Genomic DNA, 25,181 nt, shown 5'->3' on the forward strand with positions numbered 1-25,181 from the left:
CAGCTGGCTAACTAAGAGAGTGGCGCTGGGAGCCAAGCGCTATAAACCCAGTGGCAAAGGCTGGTGGTTCCCAGCTGCTCTGGCGAGCGTGAAGCTGAGCTCCCTGCTGAGGAGAGCAGGTAAGGACGGGGGATGTAGTTCTGGGCCAAGCTTTGATCCCACTTTGAAGAGGGAGCTGTTTACACCAGCGAACTTTTCCAGCTTGGCTTGTACAGGGGTGGGAGAGAAAACCGGCCAGGATGCAGTGCGGGGCTTTGATGGCGGGTAATTCAGGCCTGGGGTGGCAGGAGAGATGGGGATGGCGGGTGCAGTTTCTAAGCATTTTTTTTTTATATTAGTGACATGACTGATTGCCCTTTGGCGAGGGAGCGCTGGCCGCTCCCCCGGCCAAGGTGTCTGGGGGAGACACACGGCCTTTTAGAGCAGTGCCGCCCCAGGGCTCAGCAGTGCAGAGGACGGAGGGCTCTCCCTGTGGGTTTGGGTTGGGAAACGGAAATCGGGGCCTGCTGGCTTTGCAGATGTGTGTTTGGGGGGGGGGGGGGAGCAGGATGTGTGGTTTAAGAGCTTTTAAAAATCTCTCATTGCTATTGACAAAAACAGCTCTCTAGGGTGAGGAGAGGACAGGGGCCTCCAGGGCTGGCAATCCAGCCCCTTGCCACCCTCCAAGGCTTTAATGTGCTACTTCTGGTTCTCCCTAGGAAGCTTTTGACTCCAGGCCCGGGATCAGGTTTCCTCTGGAGGGGGCAGCTGCCCAGCGACCTGCTCCCCGGTGGCTGACTCTCTGCCCCCGCTCCCTCAGCCCCTGACTCCACCGAATGTTTCTCTCCAGACAGAGGGCCACGAGCAAGAAGCCGGGTCCACTGCCCACCTGTCCCAACGTCCTCACCCCCGACCGGATCCCCAAGTTTTTCATCCCCCCCAAACTCTCCACCTTGTATGGCAGAGCCCCGGGCGGGAGTCCCGGTTCCCAGCAGAGTCCCCAAGGGACCGGGAGCCCAGAGACACACATTGCTCTGATCAGAGCCGCCGATCAGCATGTCATCTACACACAGGGCCGGCAGCAGGACTCTGCGGCCAGGGCAGAGGGTGAGGCTGGCCAGCAGCTCCCCCCTGCCTGCTCCACGCCCCACCTCCTCAGCCCAGGGGGCTTCCCCCTCCTGCCCGAGAGCCCCCACACGCGCCGAAGGGAGTCCATCTTTCACACCGTGTGTCCATCCCACCGCATCTCCCTCGACCTCTCCCCAGAGCCCCACGCCAGGCTCTCGCCCCCGGAGCTGCAGCCCTGGTGGCCCGTCTCCCAGCCTGGCGCCTTGGACAGCGACATGACCTCCTCTGCAGGTGCCTCACCCTTCGGCTCCCCGGTGCTGGGGCACTCGCTCGCCTGCCAGGCCCACTGGGGCCGGCCCCTCTGCAGCCGCACCCCGGATGCCCAGGCGATGGGCCGGGCCAGCTCGCTGTCTGCCGAGGAAGCCAGCTCTACGGACGACAGCCCCAGCTTCCCACGCCGACAGGCCAAGCCCAGCTGGGGGGCAGCGGCCAGGTTGGCCCCGCCACCCTTCTTCCCCTTGTACTTCATCTGCCGCCCCACACCAGTGGCCCAGGAGAACACAGTGGCGCTGAGCCGAGGTGGGCGCCTGCATCTCTCCTCCGAGTACGTCCCGGCCAGCAGGCGCCTGCGTGTCCGGCTGGTCAGCGCCGAAGGCCTTTACCCGCGGCCCTGCGACCCCCGGCACGTCGGCTGCTGCGTGATCCTGCGGCTGCGACCGGGCAAGGCGCAGAAGCAGCGCAGCGCCGTGGTCAAGAGGAGCCGAAGCCCCATCTTCAACGAGGACTTCTTCTTCGAGGGCCTGGCGCCCCATGAGCTGCCCAGCCGCCGCCTCAGGCTCAAGGCGCTCAACGTGGGCTGCGGCGTGAGGCGGGACGCCGTCCTGGGCGAGGCCGAGGTCCCGCTGCCTGCCCTGCTGCCCCCCTAGGGCCCGGCGGGGCCACACGGCCGCAGCCCAAGGCCCGGCACGCTGGCCCTGGCTCCCAGCGGGGGCCTGGGAGGAGGGAGAATGAGAGAGCCAAGGTTCAGGGGGCTGGAGGAGCTACGGCTACGGCCCAGCTGCCCACCCGTCCCTCCCCTCTGCCCCAGCCCCGGCCCTGGATGGACAAGGGCTCGGTGCCCCTGTGCCCCTGGCCCACCAGGCGTGGGGGCGCTCGGCGGGGCTGCACGCTGGCCCGCAGGCTCCCTGTGCAGGGCGCACAGCGAACTGATTGTTTAGTTTTTGATAATGAAAAGGAGCCTGCACTGCATGGGATCCCAGCCGTGGCTGCATGTGGGGCGGGCAGGGGGGGCAGGCTGCAGCGGAGCGAGGGCCAGGGCTTCATGGAGAGAGTGCGTTGCAAGCCACCCCTTGCCCAGCCCCCCAGCCCCTCCCCTCCCTTTCAATTGCCTGCCTCCTTCCCATTCCCCTCCCATTGCCCATCCCCGCCCCATCCCCTCCCCTGCTCTGACTCCAGCGGTTTCTCTCCACCTGGCAATGGGGGGAGGTGTCTCGCTCTGCCCACAACATGCCCCACCTCTGGATCCGCTTCCTGCTGCAGGGAGGGGTGGGGGGGGGGTGGGGAGAAGAGACATGACAGCCGAGTTTGGAAATAGAAGAGAAAGCTGACAGCCAGCAGCCCCCTCCTGCCCCGGGGCTCTGAGCTGGGGGAGAGCACAGCCCCTCCTGGCCGGGGTGTGAACCTGGAGCCTCCAGTACTACACGCAGGAGGCCCGACTGCCCGCGCTGCAGGTGATTCTCTAGCAACAGCTCCCCATAGTAGGTTCTTACCCTCTTCTGTGGATCGGCCACTAGAGGGCGACCTGACTCACGCTGCAGGTGCCACAAGGGTAGAAAGCAACAGCCTCTCTCCCCCCCCGCCCCCCTGGGGTGGCTGAGCCGGACAAGGGAAGAAAAGGGCCCTCAGGCTGCAGGGGGAGAGGCAGGTGCAGGACGATGTGACGTCTGTGACCCCCCCTCCCCCCCACGGGATGTCAGTGTGCCCCACTCCCGCTCGCTGGGCCCAAAGGGAACGCTGTGCCTGGGGGGCACATGTGCACCCCAATGGGCCTGGCTGGCATGAAAGGGCCAGCCCCCCTCGCCCCCCCATGGGGCCTAAGTGAGGTAAATGGAAGGGCTCCAGCAGGCTTTGGCTCAGGCACCAAGGGGCCTGGGGGACCCTGGGGGACCCCCACCCCCCACCACTGAGAGCCACCCCCTCCTTTATTCCCATCAGTGGGTCTGTGGGGGAGGGCGTGTGGGGCTCAGATTGGAGCTGGGCTGGAGGGGATGAGAACCAGGGCGTGGGGAGGCGTGGCCGGTTTTGTCCCATCCTTTCTGGCGCGAGATCCTTGTGCTGCCCCCAAGCAGGGTGCGACTGCGACATACGGGTAGATCTATGGGGCAAGCGAGGCCCCTAAATCCACCCCTGGAGGGGCAGGGCGTTGAATGGGCAAGATGCCAACTGGCTGGGAAGGATGGAGTGGCTCAAAACCCCAGACTACAAGTAGCTGGCCCATGGGCCGGGCCTGGTCTGGCCTGGCCTGGCCACAGGATAGCTGCTGGCCTAAGGGGGGTCTGGTGTGCCAAGCCCCAGTGGAAAAACGGCAAAAACGGCCTTCAGTGGGATGCCCAGCAGAGGGCACTGCTGGGCAAAGGATCGGCCTGGCTGCAGCTCCGTTCGCCACAGTCTGCCTCGGCCCAGCGAAGGGGAATCAGGTGTGGGGGCTCTTCCTTAATCTGCGGGGGGCAGAGTGGGGCACGGGGAGTCAGGACTCCTGGGTTCCATTCCCAGCTCTGCCACCGGTTTTCTGTGTAGTACTGGGGAGGGCGGGAGAAAGACTCTCTGTGCCTCAGTTTCCCCTCGTAGGCGTTTAGGAGCCAGGACAGGTTTCTATTCCTTGTTCTGGGAGGGGAGAGGGGTCTAGTGGTTGGTGGAGGTGACATGGAATCAGGACTCCCATTCCCACTTACTCACTGTGACCTTGGACAAATTGCTTCCCTTCTCTGTGCCTCGGTTTCCCCATCTGTAGAAAGGCATCCTCGTATTGGGGTGATGAGGCTGAATTAATGAAACCCTCCAGTGGAAGATACTAGCAAAGTCAAAGAACACTTGATTGTTTGATTCTCTTTTGAAACCTGTTGAACTGGAAGGAACTGGGCCCCATGAATTCTTGGAATAAACACAGGTAAAGCTGGGGGAATGTTCTCTAACAATGGAGCTAGATCTATTGTGCAATTAGAGAAGAAGAAATCAAGGGAAATAATTTTTAATACCCACTTGTTGCATCTTGTCTTAGCTTGTCTGTGGCTTCTTTGGGGCAGGGACTCTCTCTCAGTCTGTCTGGGCAGCACCCAGCATGACAGGGCCCCGATCTTGGTTACTCTGCATCTGGGCAGCGCCTGGTGCGATGGGGTCCTGATCTTGGTTACTCTGTGTCTGGACAGCGCCTGGCACAACGGGGCCCCGATCTCGGTTACTGTGTGTCTGGGCAGTGCCCAGCACAATGGGGCCCCAATCTCGGTTACTGTGTGACTGGGCAACACCTGACACAACGGGGCCCCGATCTTGGTTACTGTGTGTCTGGGCAGCACCCGGTGCGATGGGACCCTGATCTTGGTTACTGTGTGTCTGGGCAGCACCCGGTGCGATGGGACCCTGATCTTGGTTACTGTGTGTCTGGGCAGTGCCCAGCACAACGGGGCCCCGATCTCAGTTACTGTGTGACTGGGCAACGCCTGGCATGACGGGACCCCGATCTCGGTTACTCTGTGACTGTGCAGTGCCCGTCAGAAGGGGGTCCCTGATCTCAGTTGGGGCATCTCAGCGCTACTGTAATACAAAGGAATAACAATGGAGAGTTGGCTGGAAAGCGCTTGCTTGCTTTCAGCGGTGCCCAGGAGACATACACTCTGCCCCTACCACTGGCTCAGAGGGGTGGGAAGGGGATATGGATCCACCCAGCCCCACAGCATGAGCAGCGCCCGGCTCTGCCACCTGTTCTGGGTGAGGCTCCAGGCTCTTGGGAGTTCCCACGAGACACGGATCGGGAAGACACCCAAGGGGGTGATGGGAAGGAAACAGGGCTGCCCTGACAGGCCAAATCAAGGCAGGGATTGGGAAGGCTCCTCCCTGCCGGATGGCCCCAGGGAGCCCTGCTATCTCCCCATCGCTATGGCAGAGCCTGGAGGACACAAGCACCAAAGGTTGCACCAAGTCAGGAGACGGATTCCAAGAGACGCCGACCTCCAGTGCGACGCATTAACGCCGAGCCTGCACTCTGGGACAGGAAGGCTGAACCTAGAAGAAGACCAGAGAGATTGCTATTATGTGTAGCGGGCAGTACCTGGCTGAGATCAGGGCTCCCTATGGTGCCCAGTGCTGCCCTGACCCCAGGGCCACTCATGCAATTCCATGCTGGCTTGTAAATCTGGCCCACCCATTTCACCTTCTCTTGTTTAGTTGCCCCATGGATGGTTGTTGTCCGACTACAACTGGCCTTTTAACATCTGGTACTAGGCTGGCAGCTGTAGGGGCTATGGGGCCAGGTAAGCTGCCCAGGCAGGGGGAGGGATCCCAGAACTCATGCCAGCACCTGGTTAGCCACTGGCCCCTAAGATCTTCTGTCAGTGAGGAGGGCCAGTGCAGGGCACGGAAGGGAGTGGGAATCATTCTGGCAGGGCTGGAAGCCAGGTTGCTGGATTTAATTGCCTTTAAACACAAATGGGAGCTGGTTTCTAAAGGAGGGTCTGCCCAGCTCACTGCTACCCGGCACTGACCCTCCCAGAGGTAACAGAAGAGATCTGCTGAGCAAGTACAGCTGTGCACATCTGGCTCACACATGCCTCTCCACTTCTAGAATGCTGGCCCCAGCTGGTACGCACATGGCTACACACTGCTGGCCTCTGGGCACAGCTGGGATGCCTGTGCCACATCTGGCACAGGGTTGGAGCCTGTAGCCTGGCCAGGGCTCACCTGGGTGGGTGAGCAGGGAATCCTGTTGCCACAGAGAAGGAGAGAGGCCTTGAGACTGGCTGCAGGAGCTGCCCCGGGCCAGGCAGGAGCTGGGACATTCAGTGACGCCCCCAGGATCACACCAAGAGCCTATGGCCACACTGGTCACAGAAGTGAGAGCTCCTGGAGCCCAGTCCAGGGCCTGACTCACAAACCCACCCTTCCTCCCGGGGGGGTGGGGGAAGTTCAGCTCCCACTCCCCCCAGAGCCACTGCATTTAGCTGGGGCGAGGGAGAGGGAGCAGGGGACCCAGCCCCGCAGGGAGTTGGGAAAGGGGCGTTTAGCAGTGTCTGACTTCAAGTGGTGGCTGTGGTTTCCCACAAGCAGGGCACATGAGCCAGACAGGAGCTTTGCCGAGTGGCCGGCCCGAGATGCCAGGGGCAGATAAAGGTCCAGGGCTGTTCCTGTAACCCTGTGCGTGCCTAACACCATGTGGGCAGCACTTACCGTCAACCCTTATCGCAGCCCTCCTGTGACGTGCCGGAGTCTGGTGCAAAGCATGCACGTGAGATTGCTGCATGGCTCCACTCTGGACCCTGGGGTGTGGAGATGCCCCTCAATCCCCACCCCCCCTGCTATTCCAGCCCTGAAGGTGGGGAGCTGTGGGTCAGGATCAAGGGGTGTCAGGAGATCTGTGAGAGTGTGGGGAGAGGGGAGGGGCTGGGATAGCTGGGGGCTGTGGGTCGGGATTGAGGGACACACCCCTCTGTATATGTCCCCCAGAGCAAAGCTGGTTTGCGTGTTACTGAAGCGTAGCCAGGGAGGAGGAGGGGGTTAGCACATCCCTGCCCCCACAGGCTGGAATCTCTGATTCACGTCCGACCACAGGTTCTCAGCCCCTCTCAGGAGCGTAACAGTCAACACGCAACTTCCTCCACAGCCCCCGCCCCCCACCCTACCGATCAGCCCCAGGCCGTCTTGTTTGCAATCTGCCCTCAGCCTGCCCCCAAACTCAGCCCCATGCCCGAGCCAGCCTGGCAACTGCAATGCCCCTGGGGCTGGCAAGGGAGTAAATAGTAAATCAAGGACCGACAACCCTACTGACACATCTCATTCCCTGCCCCTTCTAGGCCAGGCTCTGGGAGTCATGCTGCCCTTAGCACCTCTGCGGGCAGCACCAGCCAGGGACAATCACTGCCAGTATTTGCAGCCCCATAACGCTGCACAGGGACAGCTGCCCCAGTGCTGAATTGCAGCCACTTCTCGGGGGGAGCCTGGCAGCTGGTTCAAACCCACACTGCACTGCAGCACGGGAGAGTAAGAGAGCGGCAGGGGCTGGGCTCAGATGCCAGCTGTCCAGGGCCAGGGAGTTGCAAGCTGCTAGGATCCCCGGCCACAGGCCCATCACTGCACTCAGCCAGGTAACTCCCCTGTGATACAGCGGCCAGAGCTGGAAGGAGGCAGGGGCAGGGCAGGAGCTGAGCCCTCAAGTTCAGGGCAGTGGGGTATATCAGAGAAAAGACATCAACCTCTGCAGGGCCTTGGGGCCTCTGCTCAGCTCCAGCGCCCCATCCTCCATTACCCAGAATCCCCCGGGGATCCCACAACCAGCAACCCGCTCCTTGTTACTGGGGTGCTCTTGCAGGGCCCCTGTCTCCACCCCTTGCCGGTGGCCCTGCCCTCAGCAGAGCCAGCCCTGTCTGCCACCCCCCCGTGGCACGCCCAGTGCCCGACCTCCTGGGCCTGTTCCGTGCCAGGAGCCAAAGCAGTTTGGCCAGAGCTCTGATGGCCCATTACCAGAGACGTGAACCTCCACGCGGAACCCCACAGGGATATACCACAAACCCACCCCCACCAGTCACAGCCCTCACAACTCCCCCCCCCCGGCCACACCCACCAATCACAAACCCACCCCCGCCCACACCCACCATCACAGCCCTCACAAACCCACCCCCCCAGCCACACCCACCAATCACAGCCCTCACAAACCCACACCCAGCCACACCCACCAATCACAGCCCTCACAAACCCACACTCAGCCACACCCACTAATCACAGCCCTCACAAACCCACACCCAGCCACACCCACCAATCACAGCCCTCACAAACCCACCCCCGCCCACATCCACTAGTCATAGCCCTCACAACTCCCCCCCCGGCCACACCCACCAATCACAAACCCACCCACACCCACCAATCACAGCCCTCACAAACCCCCCCCCAGCCACACCCACCAATCACAGCACCCACAAACCCACCCCTGCCCACACCCACCAATCACAGCCCTCACAAACCCACCCCTGCCCATACCCACCAATCACAGCCCCACAAACCAATCCTGGCCACACTTGCTAATCACACCCCCACAAACCCACCCCCAGCCACACCCACCAATCACAGCCCTCACAAACCCACCCCCTCAGCCACACCCACCAATCACAGCCCTCACAAACCCATCCCCCCCAGCCACACCCACCAATCACAGCACCCACAAACCCACCCCCGCCCACATACACCAATCACAGCCCTCACAAACCCACCCCCCCAGCCACACCCACCAATCACAGCCCTCAGAAACCCACCCCCCAGCCACACCCACCAATCACAGCCCTCACAAACCCACCCCCCCAGCCACACCCACCAATCACAGCACCCACAAACCCACCCCCGCCCACACCCACCAATCACAGCCCTCACAAACCCACCCCTGCCCACACCCACCAATCACAGCCCCACAAACCAATCCTGGCCACACTTGCTAATCACACCCCCACAAACCCACCCCCAACCACACCCACCAATCACAGCCCTCACAAACCCACACCTGGTCACACTCACCAATCACACCCACCAGTCACAGCCCTCACAAACCCGCCCCCAGCCACGCCTACCAATCACACCCCCATAAAGCACTGCTGGCCACACTTGCTAATCACACCCCCACAAACCCACCCCAGCCACACTCACCAATCACACCCCTCCACAAACACACACCCCAGCCACACCTACCAATCACATCCCTCAAAAACTCACCCCAACCACACCTGCCTATTCCACCCCACAAACCCATCCCTACACACCCATCAATCACCCCTCCACAAACCCACCGCAGCCACACCCACCAATCACATCCCTCAGAAACCCACCCTTGGCCACACCTGCCAATGACACCCGCACCCCATGCCACACCCTGCCCCACAGCAATACCCACCAATAACATCCTGCACAAACCCACCCAGCCACACCCATCCACATGGTGATGCCTGGGGAATAGCTTGTAGCTGGGGCTGGTACAGCTTGAGACGAAGAGCCAAGGCCCAGAAAGGGACCCGTCACGCACACTCCCCAGTGGGTGTAGGTGACACCCCCAAACCACACACCCCAGTGCGACACAGCTCACCACAAGGGGACACACAAACACACCTGAGGCCCAGACACAGCCCCTCCGACACACCTCCATACCCCCTAGTCCCCCCAACACCGCCAACCCACGTCTTGCAACCTGGCGCTTGTGGCCACCCCACAGACACCCCCTAAGTCCCACTGAGAGACACCCCCCCCCCACAGCCCAGGCCCTTTCCCTCCTGCTCTGTGCAGCCCTCCCCTCTCTCCCGGGCTGGGTGGTTCAGGGCCAGGAGCCCGCAGCACCGCCCGGCTGGGTGCCAGCTGCGACTCTCGGTGGGCGTAGCTCCGGCAAGCGACTCACCTGACGAGAACCAGGAGACTTGCCCCGACGCCACCTGGCTGGCCCGGCCTGTCCCTGGCTGACTTGGCCCGGGGGAGGGATGCATGGAGAGGTCCAAGTCAGATTCTGCTTAGCCAAACCGTGGGGGCATGCAGGGGCGTGGGACTGGGCAAAGGGCATCGTCCTAAGGGTTGTTCCTGGGAGACCCCCCTTTCCCACTCCTGAAGGAAACAGCAGTGCTTTGTGCGAGCCTGGACTCAGAGACCGTCCGCAGCAGGGAGCCAGAGAGAACCACAGGGTCTGTCTGCGTCCAGCAGCCTCAGTCCAGAATCCCCCTTCGGACCCAGCCCAGCCCTGGCTGTTCAATAACATGAGGGACACTGAGGGAGGCAAGTCGGGATTGAGGAGCATCACAGAGCAGTAGCGAAGCCAAGCACAGGAACAGTGGGGGAGCGAGAGCTGCAGGTTGGGACCGGGGGACGCTGGCAGAGCTGTGGGCTGGGGCTGGGTGGGGGAGAGACCACGGCTGGGGGAGCAGGAGGCTGCAGGTGGCTAGGATAACAGGATAGGGGGTGGCGGATTGAGTCTCCTGAACAGACAGGTGATCCTGATTATTCCAAGCAGCCTGGTGGAGTAGGGCCTGCCCCCCACCCTACCCCAGTCCACACCTGCTGCCCCATGTTACACTGGTTGCTCTTTGGGGCTGAGACAGGGCAAAGGACCATGTCAGCTTTACTGGGACACCTAATTCCCTGGGACTGGGTGCCACGCTGTCTGTGAAGGGGTGGGGCAGTGCAGGACTATTCCCAGCCCTGCACAACCTGGGGCAAATGTCTAAAGTTACATGTCTGTCTGGGAGGGTGGATCCAAGGGCCTTTCCCCAGCCATTTCAGTGCAAATTTTACCCCAAGGAAAAGACAATTAAAACCAAAACAGTAGCGCTAACGTGGGGTAACTTCTGTGGCCTTTTGTGTCACTTCCTAGGGTCCAAATCCTGTTCTCAGTTACCCTAGTGTAAACAAGGTGTAACTTGCTGGAAGGGACGGGAGGGATGTGGTGTAAATCAGGAGTAGCTCCCTGAAAATGAATGGGTAGCTTCATGGAAGTCAATGGAGGGACGTGGTGTAAATCCTGAGTAGCCCATGGCAGGCAATGGGGGACGTGGTGTAAATCCGGAGTAGCCTATGGCAGGCAATGGGGATGTGGTGTAAATCCGGAGTTGCTCATGGCAGGCAATGGGGGACGTGGTGTAAATCCGGAGTAGCCCATGGTAGGCAATGGGGACGTGGTGTAAATCCGGAGTTGCCCATGGCAGGCAATGGGGGACGTGGTGTAAATCCGGAGTAGCCCATGGCAGGCAATGGGGACGTGGTGTAAATCCGGAGTTGCCCATAGCAGGCAATGGGGGACGTGGTGTAAATCCGGAGTAGCCCATGGCAGGCAATGGGGACGTGGTGTAAATCCGCAGTTGCCCATGGCAGGCAATGGGGGAGGCGGTGTAAATCCGGAGCAGCCCTTGCCCACGCTGCCCGCACGTGCCGCCCGGGGGCGGGTCCCGGCTGGGCAGGGCCCGACACGCGGCGGCGGCGTGGCGCGCGGGGGGAGGAGCGGGCGGCTCGCGGGCCGGTCCAGCCTCCTGCACCGGCGGTGGTTGTGTAACAGGGCCGCCCAGGCCCGGCTAATCGAGCCCTGCTCCCGGGAGCCACGCGTGGAAAACAGTCAAGGGGCCTGGTCCCTGGGGAGGATCCCGGGTGCGGGGGCAGGGGAGGCTGTGGGTGCTCAGCCCCTCTGGAAATCAAGGGTGCTGCCGGCGCCTCGGGTCATGGGGGCTGGAAAGGAGAGGGGGCGACCAGAGACATTAACGCCCCCCAGGCCCTCCTCTAGCCAAGGATCTCAAAGCACTTTTAAAACACCCAGGAGCTTCCCCTCCCCCATGCAGGGTGTTACTGTCCCCCCACCTTCACATCTGGGAAACCGAGGCACAGTCAAGGCAAAGTGACTTGCCCCAGGCCATGAGGCTGGGAAGGGAACCCAAATGTCCTGCCATGCAGCCCTTCCAGCGCCCCTCTCTCCCAGCGGCCTGGGGAGTTTGCAGTGGACAGGCCATGAGTGGGAGCACAGCGAGGCCATGGGGCGGGGAGGGGGATTCCCTTGAGGATGTAGGCCCCTATGCCTCTTCCCTTAACTCTGCCCCCTACTAGGTTGCAGTGCCCTGCACTGCCACTGGGGGGGAGTTTCTGTGCCCCCTCCCCGCACCTCTGCCTGGTGAACTGCCACCCCTTTCCCCCTAGTTAGGGGGGCTTTTGCTGTTTTGTCCCAGGAGCATCCCCTTCTGGAGGGGGCCTGGACTCCCTCCCCGCCACGTTCAGAGCTGCGTGCTGCCCTGCACAGGATGGGGGTGACCTCTGAACCCCACCCTCCAGCCCTGTGGGGAGAGGGTGGGAGGATGTCCCTAGGGGAGAGCTATGGCGGGAAAGCGGCAGGGGGGCAAGGGGGAAATGGAGTCGGGGTGAAGCCCTGCCACTCGCGGCATTTACACGTGGGTCCTTCAATGCCCTGGAGAGGTGATTGCAGAGGGCAGGGGCAGCAATGTGGGAACCAATGAGTCGTAGCCCCCATTGCTGCCAGGCAATCACAAGACTCCGGCAGTTTCGCTCCTGTCCCTTCTGCAGGTTGGGCTGGGGCGTGGAGGCTCCTCATGAGTTTTGTCCCACCTCTCAGGGCCATGAGTCAGGGCTCTGCGCAGCATGAGTGCCCAGGCCTGGAAGCTGGGGGTGACTGGCACTAGGGAAGACAGCAAAGTCTGTCAGTGCTTTGCCATTCCCCAGCCCCTCCGCAAGAGGCTGTAAGCAGCAATGTCTCCATGGGGGGGAGGGAGGGGAAACTGAGGCACAGAGCCAGGCTTTCCCCCAAGGTCACATGGAGAGCAAGAAATAGAACCCAGGAGTCCTGACTACCAGCCCCCCCCCCCCGCTTTAACTATTAGACTTTTTTTCTCTTTCCAGAGATTGGACTAAAACCCAGAAGTCCTGACCCCCCCCCCCCCTTCGGTGACCACGAAACCGCAGCTTCCCTAGGAAGCTCACGCAAACCACGTTCCCAGCATGGGCAGCGCCTGCAGCTTTATATCCAGGGAACAGAGAATTGCCGGGGGGGCGGGGGGTGGACTTCCCCTACAAAAAATCTGAGCTGGGGAGGCAGGCAGGAGCCTTTCTCTGAGGGGTTCTTGGGCCACACTCCTGCTCAGCCCCAGGTTCTGCAGGGGATGCGATGGGAGGGTGCAGGGCTGGGCTAAAAGGAAGGCGGCTGTGGGGTGCAGGGGGCAAGAGGAGGGATAGGAGGTTGCGAGGGTCATGCAGGGCTGGGGAGATGCTGGGGTGGGAGGAGGCTGGGATGCAGTGGGGAGACGCTGGGTTGGGGGTGCAGGGGGGTGCTGGGTTGGGGTGCAGGGGGGATGCTGGGATGGGGGGGAAGGGATGCAGCGAAGAGATGCTGGGGTGGAGGATGCGGAGCTGGGGGCAATGCTGGGAGGGACAGGGATGGGAGGATGCAGGGGAATGCTGGGGGTGCAGGATGCAGTGGGGGAGATGCTGGGGTGGGAGTGGTGTAGGGCAAGGCTGAGCTGCGGGGCTGGGCTAAGGAGATGCTGGGCTTGGGGGTGCGGAACTGGGCTGGGGCGCGGGCCTGGGGCAGACGCTGGGCTGGGGGGGGGGGCTGGGGAGTATGGGGCGGGGCGGGGGCAAGGGTCCAGCGGGGAGATGTTGGGGTCGGGGGGCAGGGCTGGGGGGACAGGGCAGGGCTGGGGACGCGGATGGGGGGGGTGCAGGATGCAGCTGGAGACGCTGGGGTGGGAGGGACCTGGGCAGCGCAGGGATGCGGTGGGGCGATGCTGGGGGTGCAGGGGGGCGGGGCTGGGGAGCCGGGGTGCCGGGGGCGGGGCGGGGCGGGGCTATTGCAGCCGCCGCTCCTCGGGGAGCGACTCCTCTCCCCTGCCCGGCGCGTCCCTCCCTCCCCAGCGGCTGCTGCACCCGCCTGCCCGGGCAGAGGCGCCGAGGGTCCGGCCCCAGCGCGCAGCGGAGCCCATGGAGCCCGGCGGCGGCAAGCGGCCGCGGGACGGGGCAGGCAGAGGTGGGGCTCGGGGGAGCTCGGCACGGCGGGCCGGGAGCGCCCGGGGAAGGGGGCATCGGGGCAGCTGGCGAGAGCGGAGCCGGGGGCGGGGGGGTATCGGGGCAGCTGTCAGGAGGGACCCCCCGGGGGGTATCGGGGCAGCTGTCAGGAGGGATCCCCCGGGGGGTATCGGGGCAGCTGTCAGGAGGGACCCCCCGGGGGGTATCGGGGCAGCTGTCAGGAGGGACCCCCCGGGGGGTATCGGGGCAGTTGTCAGCAGGAGCCGGGGGGGAGTATCGGGGCAGCTGTCAGGAGGGATCCCCCGGGGGGTATCGGGGCAGCTGTCAGGAGGGATCCCCCAGGGGGTATCGGGGCAGTTGTCAGGAGGGATCCCCTGGGGGGTATCGGGGCAGCTGTCAGGAGGGACCCCCCCGGGGGTATCGGGGCAGTTGTCAGCAGGAGCCGGGGGGGGGTATCGGGGCAGCTGTCAGGAGGGACCCCCCGGGGGGTATTGGGGCAGCTGTCAGGAGGGACCCCCCGGGGGCTATTGGGGCAGTTGTCAGCAGGAGCCGGGGGGGGGGTATCGGGGCAGCTGTCGTGGGGGAGCGGGGGTATTGGGGCAGTTGGTGAAGGGGAACAGGGGGGTAATGGGGGCAGCTGTCAGGAGGGAACCCCCGGGGGGGGTATCGGGGCAGTTGTCAGAGGAAGCGGGGGGGGGAGTATCGGGGCAGCTGGTGAGGGTGGAGCAGGGGGGTATCGGGGCAGCTGTCACGGGGGGACAGGGGGTGGGAAGGGGCAATGGCTGGTGAGGGCAGTGGGGAGTGAGGGGCAGTTAGGAAGGGGAGCGGGAGATGTCGGGGCAGTTGGTGAAGTGGAATGGGGGGGTATCGGGGCCACCTGTTAGGAGAGAGCGGGGGGGTATTGGGGCAGCTGTCGGGAGGGAGCGGGGGGTATTGGGGGCAGCAGTCAGCAGGGAATGTGGGGTTGGTAAGGGGGTATGACTGGTGAGGGGCAGTTAGGAAGGAGGAGCGGGGGGTGTCAGGAGGGAGCAGGGGGTATTGGGGCAGCTGTCAGGAGGGAGCAGGAGGTATCGGGGGCAGCTGTCAGGAGGGAACGGTGTGTATCGGGGGCAGCTGTCAGGGCGGACAGGGGGGTGGTAAGGGGGTATGACTGGTGAGGGCAGTGAGTGGTGAGGGGCAGTTAGCAAGGGGGAGCAGCGGGGGCCAGTGGACGTCATGGTGGCTGGCAGAGCAGCAAGGGAAGCTGGAGAGCAGTGCCAGCAGGGGGCGTCCCTGGAAGGGGCAGGCAGAGGCCCATGGGCATCATGGCACCCAGCGGGTGTCAGCAGGGCACTGTGGGCATCGGTGGCAGCTGTCAGGGGAGGTGGGCCGAGCAGCGCTGCAGGCATCACGCTGGTAGGTGCATGGGAGTGGGGGAGTGCTGCAAGGAAACTGGGACCACATCTGGCTGTGATGGATGGCTTGAAGGGATCACCCTGCATGCACTTCCCAGCCTGGCCAAGGACCCAGGGGCTGATCCCTCTGCCAGGGGTACCTAGATGGGTGGGGGAAGTTTTTTCCCTCTTGCTCCACTTTGTCCTGTCCCATTTTGCTGACTTGGCAACCTGGTCTCTGGCCTAGTGTTGTTTATTCTGTGTGCTGTGACTTGGTTTTGCTTTATTCCCGTGCCCCTCTGCCCGCCTGGTGCATCAGCTGTAGAGCTGTGCTAGCCAGGACCCTTCCCTGGGTGCTGCAGTGTACGTGTTCTAATGCAACATTGCCCTCTGCCAACAGGGATCAGAACTGTGCAATTGTGTGTCATGTGCCCTATACTGCTCAGCCAGAAGGGAGCGTGTCCTCTAGTCGGGTGGTAGCGGGGCTCTGTGTCTTACTCTCTTGCTTAGGGAGGGAGGATGAGGAAGACACTCTCCTACAGCAGGAGAGATTAGTTCCATTCCTTCCCCTCTCTGGGCCTCAGTTTCCCCATCTGCACAGTGGGGACAATGACTCTTCCTTTGTCTGGCCTGTTTACGTGTGATCTCTGTGGGATAGGGATGGTTTCTCAAAGGAGACCTGATCTCAGCTGGGACCCTCCTAGGTGCTGCCGTAATCCATCTCATAAGGTTTCCTTTTGCCGGGAGGTTCCGAGAGGTGTAAAGTCCCTGCGGATATTTTTTTTAACAGTTCAGGTCTCTCCAGGTTGTGCTGTTCCCTCCCTCTTCTTTTCTCCCCAAGTTGTAAACAACATCAGCTGCTTCTGTCCAGAGCCTTCAGCAAGTGATTTGCACGGTAGCTGCGGCATGGTGCTAGACCAGGGAGCGTCTGACCATAAGCTCATTTCTGCGCCGTGAATATAGATCTTGTGGCGGCCTGTCCGGTTTTCGAGTTACTGTTCTTGGCTCCTCTGCCTTTTAGAGGGAGGCTTCTTAATCGCCTTCCGCATGACTAGCCCCACCACCTGCTGTCCTCGGGGGGCACAGAGCCCAGCACGCTGGGGGGCCAGGGATGCCGGACGGGGGGAACGGCTTGCAGAATTTTGCCTGATGCTTGCAAACTCCCTGCTGCAGGCACCTGTGACAACAGATGCTTCCCCTGTGCAGAGGACAGAGCGAGGGGCTGGGATAGGCAAGGGCCCTGCGGGGCGTTTTCCTTGGTGGCCTATTGCTTGACTCCGAGCTGTGAGGAGGGACCATAGGTCCCAGGCAGGTTTACAGGCAACGCCACCCCGATCCCAGAAAACTGGGGTGGAGGGATATTGCTAGGCCTGGGGTGGGGGGGACCAAACCCTGGCTGGGCTCTGAGTGAAATCCTGGAGAGGCAGGATGGCTTAGTGGTTACGGCCCCGGCCATTTGGGAGACCTGGGTTCACTTCCCTGCTGTGCAGCCGGGCAAGTCACTTAGCCTCTGTGCCTCAGTTTCCCCACTGAGTCAGTGCTACCAGGGCTAAAATCAGTGCTTCTTCACTCTCCTGCATCCCGTTATAGACCTGCTTTAAGTGCAGGCAGCAGTGTTGTCTAGTGGCTAGATCTAGGGACACAGCACCATAGCTGTGTGACCCCATCCGGGAGCTGAGAAGGGGGAGTGTGGTCAAAGGGCTGAGCGTTGGGACCTCTGGGCGCTGGGAAGAGAGCGGGGTCTAGCGGTTGGAGCGGTGGACTGGGTTGTAGGAATCTTTGGTTCTGTTCTGAGCACTGGCCTGGGGAGTGTGTTCTGGTGATTGTGTGTTAGGGCTGCTAGGTTCTGTGCTGGTTGTGGGAGGGAGGGAGGAAGCTCCAGTGGACAGAATTGGGCAGAGACTGGAAGGCAGGACTCCTGGGTTCTATCCCTGGCCCTGGGAGAAAGGGTGACCTTATGATAGAGCAAAGGGGGAGCTGGGGGGTCAGGACTCCTGGGTTCTTTTCCCCAACTCTTCCACTCTCTGTGGGGCTTGAGCAAGTGATTTCTCTGTGCCTCAGTTTACTACTTCCCTTTGTCGCTGTCCGGGAGGGTAGAGGCTGTGTCGTGAGGCTAAGTGAAGGCTGGTGAAGTGCCCGGGGATCTCGGAAGGCAACGCTAGCAGACGTCCAAGTGTTCTGGTACATGTGCTAGCCCCCAGGGCTCCGGCTAATGCCGCCATGCAGGAGCAGCAGGTGGACAGTGGTGGATGCACTGGGAGGTGCCGGGGTTACTGGCAGAGGCTGCTGTTGCCTAACGCCGGGTGAGTTGCTGTCATGCAGACGAGGCTCTTGGTTTCCCTTTGGGTGTGTGTGTCTCCTTGGAAAGGGCCGGCGCTGGCAGGGTAGGTGCCCGCACGCTGGTGGGGGCTGTGGTGGAGGGATATTGCCATAGCTGTTCAGTGCCCAGCCAGGGGACCAAGCCCCAACTGGGATGTGAACATGTTACTGGAGGGGCAGGATGATCCAGTGGTTAGCACGCTAGCCTAGGACTTGGTTTGATTCCACAGACTCCCTGTGTGACCCGGGACTCGTCACTTAGTCGCTCTGTGCCTCAGTTTCCCCAGTGAGGTTGATACTCTGGCCTCACATGGGGGCACTGAGGATAAATATGTTGACAGTGTGTGGTGCTCAAATACTATGTCATGGGGGCCAGGCAAGTGACCACAGATAGATCCCGGCCAATGAGAGATTCAAGTAACCATGAAACCCTGAGCCTAACACCTCCCTTGTCCTCTCCCTCCGCAGGGCCCGGACCTCTCCTGGGGGAAGTAGAAAAGCCTGCCTTGCGTCCCCCTCTGGTGGCTGGTCTGCTAATGCATAATAGCCTACTGCTGCCGGGGGATGGAGTTCCTCCTGCAGTCCCAGTGACAGAGGGGCCTGGGTGGCTGTGTTGGAGACTCTGGGTTCAAGCCGGGGTGGGGTGTCGGGGCGATTGTTATAAAAGCATCAGAGGGATGAAGCCCCTTTCCCATTGGGAGAACAGAGCATCCAGGGTGCACAGATCTCCTCAGGGCAGAGGCTTTGGTGTATGAACGCCCTGAGCCCTTGGGGAGCCCAGCAGACACCTGTGGACTAAGGTTAGCTGCTCTTGGATCCTAGGCTGGTTGTATTTACACAGAAGGAGGTAAAGCGGTTAGAGCGGGGAGGATTGGGAGTCAGGTCATATTCTCTGCTCGGGGAGCAGAGTGTGGTCTAGTGGTTAGAGCAGGGCGGGGTTTGGGAGTCCAGAGTCCTGGGTTCTAATCCCAGCTCTACTGTTGGCTTGCCAAGAGACGCTGGGACTGTGTCTCAGTTTCCCCATCTGTAGGAAGGTCATAACAATACCGGCCAAGCAAATTTTACAAGCAGCATAATGCAGCCTGGATGAAAGGCACTGCAGCATCGTATTAATAACGCCGTGTTATATAAGAGCTAATTGATGTTGTGAGTAGCAGCGAGGACCGGTCAGCTGGCCGAGAGCATGTGTCAGGTGCGATTACTAGCGAGGGCGTCTGTAGCCACCTCTGGGATACACAGTGGCACATACCACTAGGGAATTTGCTAGGGAGGTGCCTCTGTTTCTCATCCCATGCAATACTCAGGGTGGGGTCAGCCCAGCACAGAAGCCTGGGCATCGCCCTCCCATGGGATCACCATTTTCCCATGGCTTTGTTTCAGCAGGGATCCCTGGCATAAACCTCGGTGACTGATCCGTGCCCCCATCCCTCATCTCTGTAGCTCGGCTTCCAGTGTCGCCCTGGGAGGGACAGAGGACCCGGCTTTGGGCCATGCCGCAAAATTTGCAGCCAGGAAAGAGCCAATGTGGTTGATGCCAGCATGACTGAGTGGCTCAGACACTGACGTGTGGGACCTGGGTTCTGTTCCCTGCACAGGCAAATTACTTCCCTCTGTGCCTCAGTTTCCCCTCCCACCCTCTGTCCGTTTAGACTGTCAGCTCTTCGGGACTGCCTCTTGCTCTGTGTCTGTACAGGGCCTGGCGCAGTGGGCCGCACTGGTGCTACTGTAATGCACCTAATAATGCCCGGGACTGCCTCTTGCTCTGTGTCTGTACAGCGCCTGGCGCGGTGGGCCGCGCTGGTGCTACTGTAATGCACCTAATAATGCCCCGGTGGAAACGGAGGGGTACCCCCAGACCCCTTGAGGCTGATTTTGATGGCTTGCTTCACAGACTGGGCCGGTGAGAGTGGCACCGTCCCTTGCAAACTGCACGTACTCATGCACCCCCCACCCGCTTTTATTTTTAACTGGAGGGATGTAAGCTAATTATGTTAATGCACTGGCTGTGGCGTGGGGCAAAGCCGGCTCATGGCGCTCAACCCTGCCTGCTGCATAATCCCTTGGTAATCCCCACCCGGGGGTCACCCCCGTTTCCGCAGCTGGGGCCTAGCTGAGGTGGGAGAAGACGCAGGCAGCCCCAGGGACCCGATCCTGCCAAGTGCAGCGCTCCCCCAATCCATGGAGGGCATTTGGCAGGATTGGGCCCATCTGCACGCTCCCTCTTTGCCGGGGAGAGCCGCCCATTGGGCGAGATGGGCCCCTGCTCTGCTCCAGCCTTGCCAGCCCTACTTCAGCCTGCAGCTGCCGAGTGTCTGCACCCCTCTCTCCGTCCCTGCTAGTCAATCCAGATTTGGCCAGCGCCGCTAGCGATGACCAGCCCCACCGGGGCTACGCTGGCCCAGCTCAGCCAGGTGCCTTGTCCGAGGCACCCCAGGCTAGCGAACGTGGGGGGAGCTGCGCCCCCCGGCTGCTACTGCAGAGCGGCCCTTGCTGCCTTCTGTGCGCCTCTTCCAGCATTCTAGGCTTCGCGCCGCCTTTAATTGGTGTGAATCTGGGCCGGAGCAGCCCATGCCCACCGGGCGGCCTGTTGCAGTCAACGTGTGGGCGCCTCTGGCAGACGGAGCTCTTTGTTTTCCTTCGTACGAGGGGGACATCCTCCCCCGGCCTTTCCAGCCCCCCAGCTGCAGGGGCAAGGGGCTTCTGCATTTTAGCATTAGGCTGGGCCCCGGCATCAGACTCAGGATATCTGGAAAGGGCAGAGACCAGCTCCTTCCATCTTTCAGGCCCAAGAACCCCCTTGTGCCTTCGTCCCACAGAGAGGGGATCCGCAAGTACCCTGGCACCCCTGGGGGCTGAGATGGAGAGATAGCATCTCCTGGCATGAGTGGGTGCAGTTCACAGTGGAGAACTCCAGGGGGTGTTTAGGAGTGGTGGCAGTAGTGGGATAGTGGCTCATAAACTATCAGAGCAAGTTAAAATAAAGAATGTGGTGTAATCAAAGAGGTTCTTCACATGGGGAGGGGGTTGCTAAAGTGGCAAGGGACCACCTGGCCTGGGGTCCCAGTATGGCAATGGGGACCCCAGTGTGGAAGGAGGTCAAGCACCTGTTGGCGTCATGCCTAGAGATCTCACCGTGCTGGTACGACAGGCTGCAATCTGACCCTCTATGCAGATGCTGCTTTGGCTGCTCCTAGTATGGGATGCCGATGCTTTGCTTCTCGCTCCCTTTAGCCTTGTCTCACTCAGTTATCTGTGACTCAGCTCGTGCTAGGGGCTGTACAAGCCCGGGACAAAAGGCTGGTCCCTGCCCCAAGGAATGAAGGGTCCCTCCATCAGATCTAAGCCCCCATGCGAGCCAGTGGGAGCCCTCCCATCCGTTCCCATGGGAGTCGCGCTTGCTGCGGCTGGCTTAGATGGATTTGTGCCCCCTCCAGTGCTGGCTAGTCTCTGTCCTGCTGGTACAGTCTCCTCCCCACACCTGCCCCCCGGCCCCTTGCCCGTAGGGCTAGTGAATAGCAGCCAAGGGGGAGAATTCACAAGTCACAGGCCGATGAGGGCAGGGGTGCCTTCAGCCGATTCTCAGAGCGACGTGGAGTTTTGGAGAGGGGAGTTGGATGCGGAGGAGAAGGCTCTTACGCCCCACAGCGACGGGCTGGCAAAAAGTGGCCGGTGTCGGGGTGGGAGGTGTGGAGGAGAGACTGGCAGGGTGCTTGGATCCCACGATGCTGGGGTGGGGCAGCGGGTGGTTGGGTGCTGTGCTTGGCACAGGAGCGTGAAGTGGTTGGCAGGTGCTGTCCTTTTTGAGGGCTTCTGGGTACATGCTGGGCATGACGTGGGATCTGCATAAGGGCATGGTGAATGCCACGTGGGGCACAGGCCAGCAGGTAGGTGCTGAGCGGCGCTGGGCATGGGCAGACGCCATGCGGGCACAGGCGCTGGCAGGAATGTGAACTGGCAGATGGGGCTACCGGTGGGTGCTGTGCATGGCATGGGTGCGGCATGGGGGCAGAGTGTGTTGTTGCTGCGTGGGGCCGTGGGTCGGCAGGTGGGTGCGGGCATTGTGGGTGGGTGCTGTGTGGCTTGCTGCTGCGTGGGGTGCAGGCTGGCAGGCGAGTGCTGTGTGGGGGCCTGGCGGACAGTTGCTGTACGGGGTGCGGGCTGGTGAACATAAGAACGGCCACACTGGGTCAGAGCAATGGTCCATCTAGCCCATGTCCTGTCTCCTGCCCGTGGCCAATGCGTGACCAGAACTGCCCGCAGTATTGCAGGTGTGGGCGGACAATGCCTTTGAATAGTGGCATTCTGGTATTTCTGTCTTGGTGCCATGCTGTGGCAGGGATGGGCTGGCAGGCGGGCATTGCGTGGGTTCGCTTGCTGCACGGGTGCAGGCGGGCGCTGCGTGGAAGGCAAACGCTGCGTGGGGCACGGTGCAGGCCGATGGGCAGGGACTGGTGACGGGCGTGGGCCTGGCAAGCAGAGGGGCTCGCGCGGCGCCAGGGAACCCGCAGAGATCCGCTGGGGTCAGGGTCTTCCTGCTGCCGTCTGGGATCATGTCTCCATTGCCACTGGCCCACTGGAGGAGCCCGGTGCCCAAGCTGGCCCGGCCAGGTTATGTCACCAGGAGGCTGCTGGGGAGCGGGGCAGAATGCACCTGCCAGCTGGGGTTTAGCACTCCAGAAGCCCCCACCCCGCCACTCAGCTCTGCCCCGCTTCCCCCATCCCACCCTCGCCTGCTCCCACAATGCCCTTTGCCACCCGTGAGCCACCTTCCATGGGTCCCCCCCTCAGATCCAGCTGTGCTGGGCCAAACGCCTCCCTGGGGATTTCAGTTGCCTTGCCTCAGAGTTGGGTTTGGCATGGTGTCCAAGCAGGGGAGTGGGGTCTAGTGGTTGGAGGGGGGTGGGGGTCCTGGGAGTCAGGACTCCTGGGTCCTGTTCTCAGCACTCGGAGGGGATTAATGAGTTAAAGGAAGGAGGGCTGGAGGGTTAGAACTCCTGGGTCCCTTTCTCACCTCTCAGAGAATATATGGTCTGGGGCAGGGGTGGCGTGGCCAACCTGTGGCTCCGGAGCCCTATTCGGCTCTTCAGAAGTTAACATTCGGCTCCTTGTCTTGGCACCGACTCCGGGGCTGGAGCTACAAGCTCCAACTTTCCAATGTGGAGGGGGTGCTCACTGCTCAACTCCTGGCTCTGCCACGGGCCCTGCCCCCACTCCACTCCTTCCTGCCCCCTCCCCTGAGCCAGCCATGCCCTCACTCCTACCCCCCAGAGCCTCCTGCATGCCAGGAAACAGCTGATCAGGAGGGAGGGAGAGGCACTGATAGGCTGCAGGTGGGCAGGAGGTGCTTGGAGCCAGGGGATCTGATGGGGGGGCTGCTGACATATTACTGTGGCTCTTTGGAAATGAACATTGGTAAATTCTGGCTCCTTCTCAGGCTCAGGCTGGCCACCCCGGTCTAGGGCTTGGAGCAGAGGGAATGGGAGCCAGGACTCCTGGGTCCTATTCCCAGCTCTGCCACTGGTTTGCAGTGTAATACAAGGGAAGTCATGTCTCTCCGTGCCTCAGTTTCCCCTTCTGTAGAACAGAGCAGCGCTTAGCTTAGATTCATAAATTCCAAGGCCAGCAGGGACCTGGAGCAGTGACCATCTCGTCTGACCTCCTGAATGATAACCAGCCCGAGAACTGCCCTGAATTAATTCCTCTTTGAACTAGAACAGAGCTTTTAGAAAAGCAGCCAGTTTTGATTTAAGCGGGTTAATTTCTCTTTGTAAAGGACTTGTTAAACCCTTGGCTGCGTAGCTATTGGGCATTTCCCCCTGAGGAGCAGATCAATGTGTGTGTGAGCATGCGGGGAGAGGGGCCTCTGCTTGCCAAGTCGTAACCCTCCGTGCGGGGCCGTTCCAGCCCTGTTTGCTTTGCACTGAGAGGCTCTTTGTGCCAGGGGGCTGTCGCTTCGTCCAGCTGAAATAACAGCCAGCTCTGGGGTGGGACCCAGTCGCTCTTTACCAGCCCACAGCAACAGGCCCGGGAAGCAAAGATCCAGTCAGACCAGCAGGGGCGGCTTGGGGAATGAGGGTGTGCTGGCTTTGGAGAGTCGCCCAGCGTGGTGTCCCGGCGGGGTGCCGGCCGTTTGGGGAACAGGGAGGCTGTGATGTTCCCAACCAGGAGCAGCTGAGTCAGCGCCATGGAATGCGGGGAAAGCTGCCATGGAAATGTTGGCTGTAAAAGCCCTGGCGGGCCACGGCAGCACCTCTGGAATAGCGCCTCCAGGAGCTACTGGCAAGTGCTGTACGGGTGGCAAGCAAAGCAGGGGAGGTTTGGGGAAAGGGCAGCCCCCCTTGACTGTCCCACTCCACCCTCCCCGGGCACCTGCCCCCTTAGGAATTTACAGCACTGGATAACGTTAGAGATTGCGGCCTCACGGCCCCCGAGAAAGGAGGTCCATTCTTTAATGCCCATTTCACAGAAAAGAAAACTGAGGGGTGGGGCTGAGAATAGAACCAAGGAGTCCTGGCTCCCAGTCCCCTGCTGTAACCACTAGGCCTCACTCTGCACCCAGATCTGAAAAGAGAAGTCTGCAGTCCAGGGATGGAGCATGCCTAGGTCACGGGCACAGGGGCCAGGAGTCAAGGCGCATGTGCTCTAGTTCTGCCTCTGCCACTCAAGTCACTCTATTGTTCTGTGCCTCAGTTTCCCCATCTGTGACCATATTCCTGGGGGGGATTGTGAGATTCGCAAAGTTCCTGTCTGCCAAATTCTGGTTCATCCTCCATCCAATGGTGGGGTAGGAGGGCAGAATGCTGTAGTCAGACATGTCCCATCGCGGGTGAGTCGGTGGGATGGGTTCCAAGAGGGGACATTGTGGGTGCAAGATTTCACCCCAGGAAGGGATCAGCGCTGAGTACAATCCCGTGCATGGGTTCAAGGTGTCACGTGTTGCTTGAGCATTTCACAGTGGGGGCTCACCTGCGTGGGGGATCGGAACAGAGGGTCCCCTCTGCAAAGCTGCTCTCTGCATTATTATTCCTGTCGGTTTCCCTGCGTAGACCAGCCCTTTGCCCTCAGTGGGCAGTGTCTCCTGCCCTGGTGGGGTGTGCTGGGAACCTGTGCTTCCTTTGCATTGTAAATCAAACCAGACCTCTCTCCCTGCCCCTTTTACAGCCAGGCCTCCAGGCTCTGTTGCCTTTAGCTCCTTCCCTCTCACCGGCTTGCGCGGCCCTGAGCCGCCCGGCTTGGGGAGAAAGGGGAGCTATTTGTAAAGGGATTTTTGCCGCGAGCTGCTTTGTGACGCCTGGCGAAAACCTTTCTACTTTCAGCCCTCTCGCTTGGCAGCAGGGAATTAGCTCAGAGAAAGGAAAGGAGTTTACTGGGCAGATAAGTGTTCTCCACTCCCTCCCACATCTGCTTCTGCAGGTGGGAGATTATTGCATTGACGTAAGGGAGGCAGGAGGTTAGTGATGGCTAAGCAGTATCCTTTCCCAGGTCGCCTGTCACTCTCCGGAGCCCCGATCGAAGAGCATCGGAGCCATGCTCACTTCCTCGGAGGCAGCAGAACTGGCTGCCGAAGGATGAGGCTTTAGGCTAATGCCGAGAGCGTCCGGTGGTGTCATGTCCCCGGGAGAGCGCCGTCGCTTGAGACACTGCCCTTGCGGAGGGGCCCCACACTGCTCCTCGGGGTGGAGGGGATGCGGTCGTGCC

General features: G+C 61.3%; 2 protein-coding genes across 3 annotated transcripts in view; both read left to right on the forward strand.

The window, feature by feature from the left end:
* Positions 1 to 710: 710 nt before the first annotated feature.
* On the forward strand, positions 711 to 4,278 carry C2CD4D (C2 calcium dependent domain containing 4D). Its single transcript, XM_073322682.1, has one exon. It carries the CDS (start codon positions 816 to 818, stop codon positions 1,971 to 1,973), a length of 1,158 nt encoding a protein of 385 aa, XP_073178783.1. The 5' UTR covers positions 711 to 815; the 3' UTR covers positions 1,974 to 4,278.
* Positions 4,279 to 13,647: 9,369 nt separating this feature from the next.
* Positions 13,648 to 25,181, forward strand: part of RORC (RAR related orphan receptor C) — a 67,301-nt gene continuing 55,767 nt past the window's right edge. Inside the window, exon 1 of one of the 2 annotated variants that reach the window (XM_073322962.1) lies at positions 13,648 to 13,792. In XM_073322962.1, the coding sequence (XP_073179063.1) occupies positions 13,747 to 13,792 (46 nt within the window). In that variant the 5' untranslated portion in view covers positions 13,648 to 13,746. Of the gene's footprint in view, positions 13,793 to 15,129; positions 15,187 to 25,181 lie in introns of those variants that run through there. The other variant, XM_073322963.1, reaches the window with a different exon arrangement.

This window comes from Lepidochelys kempii, chromosome 24 (genome assembly GCF_965140265.1).
Source record: "Lepidochelys kempii isolate rLepKem1 chromosome 24, rLepKem1.hap2, whole genome shotgun sequence".
NCBI classification, from domain to species: Eukaryota; Metazoa; Chordata; order Testudines; family Cheloniidae; genus Lepidochelys; species Lepidochelys kempii.